Source organism: Fukomys damarensis, unplaced genomic scaffold, assembly GCF_012274545.1.
Source record: "Fukomys damarensis isolate Sample0158 unplaced genomic scaffold, DMR_v1.0_HiC HiC_scaffold_23, whole genome shotgun sequence".
Classification (NCBI taxonomy): Eukaryota; Metazoa; Chordata; class Mammalia; order Rodentia; family Bathyergidae; genus Fukomys; species Fukomys damarensis.
The window spans coordinates 25,371,107-25,378,206 of NW_022900935.1; the positions used below are offsets into that span (position 1 = coordinate 25,371,107).

General features: G+C 37.5%; 1 protein-coding gene across 1 annotated transcript in view; it reads left to right on the forward strand.

Annotated features, from left to right (window-relative positions):
* The window catches only part of Tmem69 (transmembrane protein 69), a 5,442-nt gene extending 1,750 nt beyond the window's left edge, over window positions 1-3,692 (forward strand). The window contains exons 2-3 of the mRNA XM_010610187.3: window positions 613-750; window positions 2,559-3,692. Coding sequence (XP_010608489.1) covers window positions 709-750; window positions 2,559-3,263 — 747 coding nt within the window. The 5' untranslated portion in view covers window positions 613-708 and the 3' untranslated portion in view covers window positions 3,264-3,692. The remainder of the gene's footprint in view (window positions 1-612; window positions 751-2,558) is intronic.
* The last annotated feature ends 3,408 nt before the right edge of the window (window positions 3,693-7,100 follow it).

Consider the following 7,100-nt stretch of genomic DNA (forward strand, 5'->3'; position numbering starts at 1 on the left):
TTTTTTTTTTTTTTTTTTTTTTTTTAGTACGGGGGATTGAACTCAGGACCTTGCACTTGCAAGGCAGGCAGTGGCACCACTGAGCTAAATCCTCAGTGACCTTTTTTGTTTGTTCACTTATTTAGGGTGGTATTGGATTGAACCCAGGGAGCACTGAGCCACATTCCCAGACCTTTTTGTTTGTTTTGGTTTTGGGTTTTGTTTTGTTTTGTTTTTTGCACCAAAGATGGAACTCCAGTCCTTGTATTTGCAAGGCTGGCCCCAGAACCACTCAGCTAAAACCCCGGCCCTCCCAGACCTTTTTAAAAATTTTATTTGGCGATAAGGTCTTGCCAAGTTGCCCACACTGGGCAACTTTGAACTTCTGTTCTTCCTCCCCACCCTCCAGAGTAGCTGGCATTACCACCCCTGGCTGTGCATTATTCTTTGTTGCATTTGATAGCCAAAGCTGAAAGAATTCCTCAGGGAAGAGAAAGAGCCATTTCCTTAATATGTTACTAATTCTTTGAAAGCATTAATGATTATTTCCAAAGAGAATTGTTATATGGATGAAATGCTTATGACTTATTTTTAAAAATTAATGTATGAAATGATGTCTTGTTCTATGCACAGCAACATGCTTCTGATTCAGCCCCTCTACTAAGCTGTATAAATGTTAATCAGAACTGCTTGGCATCTTCGTGAAGAAGACTTTCAATAGGAGCCAGTATGCTTCACCTCATTCAGAAGTTTTCTCAAGCATCTTCAAAGGTTGGTTTATTTGTCAAGTACTAAGCATTGTTTGCCAAGAGAACTCTGGCTGAGGTAACACCAGTAAAATAGACAATCTTTATATTGTCATGTATTCCAGGGTGTGTGGTGGGAGACAGAATACAAGTAAGTAAAGTATTTAGTAAGTCAGTACTATAGAGAACTATAAAGCAGGGAAGGAGAACAGGAAGTATCAAAAAATAGATGCAGAATTGCACTTTATTAGAGAGGTCAGAAATGAAGGAATGGGCCATACAAGTAGTTGAAGAAGGAACATTCCAAACAGATACAAAAGGAGAGAGGCCTCAAGATCAGGTCATTCTACACAATCGTGAAGAATTGACGTTTTTTAATCTCACATAACACATTTTTAGTTATTGTTTTCGATTAGTTGAAGTCCAACATCTCATTAAAGCACAGAATGAGAGGGAAGGGCTTTTACTTTGGTCATGTACCATAAAAGGGACTGGGATTTTCCTTAAAGGCAAAGAAAAAACTATGGGCCTAGTTCTTCATTCTACTAAGACAAAGACAAGTGAACAGAACAATTTACTATCATAATTGTTATGTTGAGTATGATGATGCTCTTCTATCATCCTAACACGCAGGAAGCTGGGTAGGAGGAGTGTTACAAGTTCAAGGCCAGCCTGAACTACATAGTGAGACCTATCTCCGAAAAAGAAATTGTGATGGACACTTGAATACTTACTTTAGGAACTTTAAATTGGACTGGAGAAGTGTTCAGAAAAGCTTCCAGCTGAATTTTGAAAGATAAGGTAAATTTCATACATAGGAAAATAGGGCCAGGGATTTAGCTCAGTGGTTCTGCCGCCTGCCTCACAAGCGCAAGGTTCTGTGTTTGATCCCTGGTACCCAAAAAAAAGAAAAGAAAAAGAAAAATAGAGGGAGCTAGATTTCTAGGCAGAGACATGTACAAAGAATGGAACTATGCAGTGTTTTTTTGTTTTTATTTATTTATTTTTTTGAGACAGAATTTCACTGTGTAGTTGAGACTGACCTGGGACTCACTATGTAGCTCAGGCTGGTCCCAAACTCACAGTGATCCTCCTGCTTCAGCCTCCTGAGTGCTGGGATTACAGGTGTACGCCACCACGCCTGGCTAGTATGCAGTGTTTATAAAGATAATTGGAAGGTAGATTGTCTTCTTCTGTACATAAAATAGCATTCCCACAGTAATCAGTCCTGCTTCTTTTGCAATTTACAAACTAGAAGAGGCAGATTAGAAGGTCAAATGCTAAAGACATTATCTTTACTTGCACCTCTTTCACTTTTCTCTCTTGGGATGAAATATTGATAGGTTATATCACTGGTTTCTATTCACTATTTTTTTTTGCATGTTGTATAACAATTTTTGTTTTAGCAATATTTTTCATATATTTAAAATTTTTAATTAACATAGTAATTATATAGATTTTTTTGGGTACAGTGTATAGCTGTTTAATCCTAAGAATAACATTACTCTGGTCAGTACAACTTGTCTGTAAAACTTGATGTGTTAAGAGAAAGCAGTTCTTTTGGTTAGCTTGCTTTTTTAAAAAAATTGATTTAGATTAGAATTAACTAGCCAGGCGTGGTGGCGCAGGCCTGTAATCCCAGCACTCGGGAGGCTGAGGCAGGCAGATCGCTGTGAGTTGGAGACCAGCCTGGGCTACATAGTGAGTTCCAGGTCAGTCTCAACTACATAGTGAAACCCTGTCTCAAAAAAAGCCAAAAAAAAAAAAAAAATTTTTAACTAAAAAATCTGGTGGGTTTTTGTTTTGTTTTTTCTCTTCTGTTTCTATTTATAGATGCTGACATGTTCTTTCACAATGAGACTAGGAACCAACAGGAGAACAGATACATTTTCTCTCAAGACAGCTCTACAGTGGGATCTTTCTTCTTTATTTCCAAGACCTCGGTGTTTTCCTTCAGTTCCAGTGTGTATGAGGAAGGCACAATACTACCATACATCCCCATGCAGCTTTAAGAAGAAGCAAAAGCAAGAAGTACTTCCAGCGAGGCCACCAGTCACCATCACATACCTGACTAAAAGCCCAAAGCCGGCGCTATATATAACTCTGGCAGGACTAATCCCTTTTATTGCTCCACCCCTAATCATGGTGATGACCAAGTCTTATATCCCTGCATTAGCTTTCACTCAGATGGTTTATGGAGCCAGTTTCCTGTCTTTTTTGGGAGGTATCAGATGGGGTTTTGCTCTGACAGAAGGTAGTCCAGCCAAACCAGACTACCTTAATTTAGCTAACAGTGTAGCTCCTGTTGTGTTTTCATTGTTTGCTCTCATTTCTGAAAGCCTCAATGAAGCCATAGTCACAGTAATAATAGGTTTGGGGATAGCATTACACACTGAAGTTTTTCTCTTGCCGCATTATCCCAACTGGTTCAAAGCCCTGAGGATAGTAGTCACTTTAGTGGCCTGTTTTTCATTTGTAGTCACTTTACTACTTCAAGATACATATACAGAGAAAGGGCACAAGAGACCTGTCAAATAGAATAAATATAAAAGTATTTTCTTGATAACATTATTATGTTGGCTACACATATTTTCGTATGTGAGAAGGGAGGGTGGGGTGCTAGGGATCAAACCCAGGGCCTTGAACATGGTTGGCAAGCACTTTGCAATTTTGGGCTGCTCTCCCAGCTCCCTGCCTATAGACTTTCTAATGTTGTATTTTGATATCTTTTTCTATTCCATTTGCTCTCCCTCACAGTAATAATTTATTCCTCATAGATTGTTCTGTATTTAAGTCATTTCTACTAATTACTTGAGCAAGAACTTGAAAATCCCACAAAAGTCCTTGTCATTAGGTTAATTTACATTCAGTCTTTATGAATTACATATTCACTTAAACATTTCAATGGTTTTTTGTTTGTCTGTTTGCTTTGGTACCAGAGATCGAACTCAGGACCTTGTGCTTGCCAAGCAGGCAATGGCACTACTAAGCTAAATCCCCAGCCCAACATTTCAATGTTTTAATCATCTTGAAAAATGTAAAATAAAAAAGACAAAAAATTGGGGTGGGGGGATTTAGCTCAGTGGTGCCACTGTCTGCCTCCCAAGCTCAAAGTCTGGAGTTTGATCTCCAGTACAAAAAAAAAAAATTCATTTTGTTATGCCAGGTATGGTGGCACATGCCTATAATTCCAGCATTCTCCCAGTACCCAGGAGGCTGAAGCAAGAGGTTTGCTCCAAGTTTGAGGCCAGTCTGGGCTACATAGTTCAAGACCAGTCTGAAATGCATAGCAAGACCCTATCTCAAAAAGAACAACGACAAAAAAACAAAAACAAAAAAATCCCCTTTGTTAGAGCTTTGTGATTACTAAAAAGAATATACATATTGCCCCAGGTCATGTGAAAAACCTCCTAATAAGTGCCTGAAATGAAAGGTGGTTCTAGCAGTTGCCCTTTTGAGTTTTATGTACAAGTTTTACCTGGTATAACATAGTTTTATGAGCTGAGAGGATATATGGCTCTGAAGTCAGTAGGGAGAGTGTCTAGAGGGAAAGCCATGTTAAATGAAAACAGAAAGAAGTGAAAACAGCTTTTGTAAATTGAGGGAAAGGTTGAAGAGAGGGGAGGAGAATGGTTAAAGCGAGATATATCATGTACAGGTACAAATCTACTATGATGAACATTATCATTATAACTAAAATGTACCAATAGGGCCAGGGATTTACCTCGGTTCCACTGCCTGCCTTGCAAGTGCAAGGACCCAAGTTCAATCCACAGTACCAAATAAATAAATAAAATGTACCAATAAAAAAATAGTTGAGAAAACAAAATTTCTGTGGCAAACTAATACAATATCAGAGAGCTAGACCTCATGTTAATTACTGAGAAGCATAGATCTTTTAATATACACAGTAGTGCAGGCTGATGTGGAAGATCATCCTCAAATTCTACTCAGATTAAGTGTTTTGATGTGGAAACACCATTGCTGCTGAATTGATGAGTATTGTATAAACTTCAAACTTTTCCCTAATTTCAATTAAATATATCATCTCCGAGAATTAGAGCAAGTGAATTATAGTATATTCTGTAATATTGATTTTTAAGTAATTTCATTAACTTTATTGGTTTTTGTTTGTTTGTTTTTGGTACTGGAGATTGAACGCAGGGCCTTCATGCTGCCACTGTATCAACAGCCTCCCAGAGTGCTGGGATTAAAGGTAATATGTCACCACACCAGCTATTTTTTTTTAACTGAATGTTTTTCTTTTTTTTAACTCTGATACAGTCTGGCTATACTGCCTAAACTGGCCATGAACTACAAACTACTAGCCTCAAGTGATCCTCCTGCTTCAGCCTCCTGAGTAGCTGGGACAATAAGTAGGCCCAGACTAGGCAGAATATTTTTTGGAGATAGGGTCTTGCTATGTATTCCAGGATGTCCTCGAACTTACAGCAGTCCTCCTGCTTCACCCTCTTCCAAATGCTGGGATTATAGGTGTGTACCACCACAACTGACAACAGAATATTTAAAGCATAATGAGTTGTCAAACATTTTAGAGGAAGATCACATTAATCACCTCAGAAAGTACAATCAGATGTAAAGCTAATGTGTACATCCCAGAAATTAAACCAAAAAGCTTGTGTAAACCAACCTACCACAGTATAGTAATCCAGGAATATTACTAATAAACCAGGTAATACAAAAAAAAAAGCTAGATACTTTATTCATACATTCTTTTAAAAATAATCTGTCATTACCTAGGAAGTAATAAGCATATGTACAATTAACTATTTTTAAGGATCTTCTGGGTCTGTTAAATCCAAATACTCTTGACTGTAACATTTAGGCCAAGGCAATGTAAAACATTTCTCTTTACCGTGCCATTTTAAATTGTACCAGGCATAATGAGAACTAAATTGTAGTATGAGTCATAAGGTAGATTCTCTGTAACTAGAAAAACTAAAGGCATATGAGTAGAGCTTAAATAATCTACAGATTTTCCTGATATTCCCTCTTTGACATCTTACAGATTCCATCCAGGCATTTGTGCCCCTTTAGACTTTCAGGATATCCCATAAGGGACACAACTTTCTGTGCTACATAAGCTTTTTCATATCTATAATATCTGTGGGACAAACATTTTTTGGAGATGACTGATTGCTTAGTCTTCAGTGCTGACCAAATGTTTTCTAACTAAGTTGATGCTTTTAGTAACACGCTGACTTTTGTAAAGTCTTGGGAAATCAGATCCTTGAGCCAGCTAGTTAAACCTTAATGTATGCAAACCCCTTAATCCATATGGTTCCATCTAGCTATTAGAAATAAAAGTAATGATCATACACACAATAATTCTTTAGAACTGAACAGAAAATTCTTTAGAATGCTTTTCAGAAGAAAAGGAAAATTTTTGAGAACCAGTTTTGGATCAGAAGTGGTTTTCAACTTTTAAGTAGTCTATAAAAAATTTCATATTCCTTATCTGAAATGCTTGGGACCAGACGTGTTACAGATCTGGAATTTCTCAGATTTTGTAATATTTGTTTAGACCTATTCTGAAAATCTGAAATCCAAACTTTTTTTTTTTTTTTAACACAAGGTCTTGCTTTGTAGTTCAGGCTGGCCCTGAACTTACTTTGTAGCCCAGGCTGGCCTCGAACTCACAGCGATCCTCCTACCTCTGTTGCCTGAGTACTGGGATTACCACCATGTCCAGTTGAAATCTAAAATGCTGAGCATCATGATGGCATTTAAAATTTCAGATTTCAGATTAGGGATGCTCAAATTGTACCAATAATATAGCCTTCTCCAAGCCAATCAGTAGCTTTGCAGTAAGCTCATACTTAGATTTGCCCAAGTACAGGTAAATTTTACAAAGCTTGATAATCAATAAAAGTCCCTCTTCCTAAAGCCAAACTTTGTTTTTATTTTAAAGCAGAGTCTTGTTACATAGCCCAGGTGGGCCTTAAATTGGTGATCCTCCTGCCTCAGCTTCCCAAATACTGAGGTGGCACCAAAGAGATAATATTGGTGACTACATATAAACTAAGGAAGCAATTTCTAGGTGCATAATACTATTTTGATGGGCTCTATCACCAATTACAACATCCTACTTCAATCAAGGACTGTCACCAAGAAACTTAATTCCTTACTTGAATTCTCAGAATTAGAACAAAAAATATGAGCCACAAAAAGCTTGTGTTAGGCTATCAACAAGCAAAAATTTTAAATAGCCAGATATTTCCCATACACTCCTCTAAATATGTTTATTGCTAATAAAATGAGGCTGGTGAAAACTTGTGCTATCAAATCAAAGTAGGCAGTTATTTTGCTGCCTTTTCTTTGCAGTTAAATTATGGCCATGAAAACTGGTGCTGG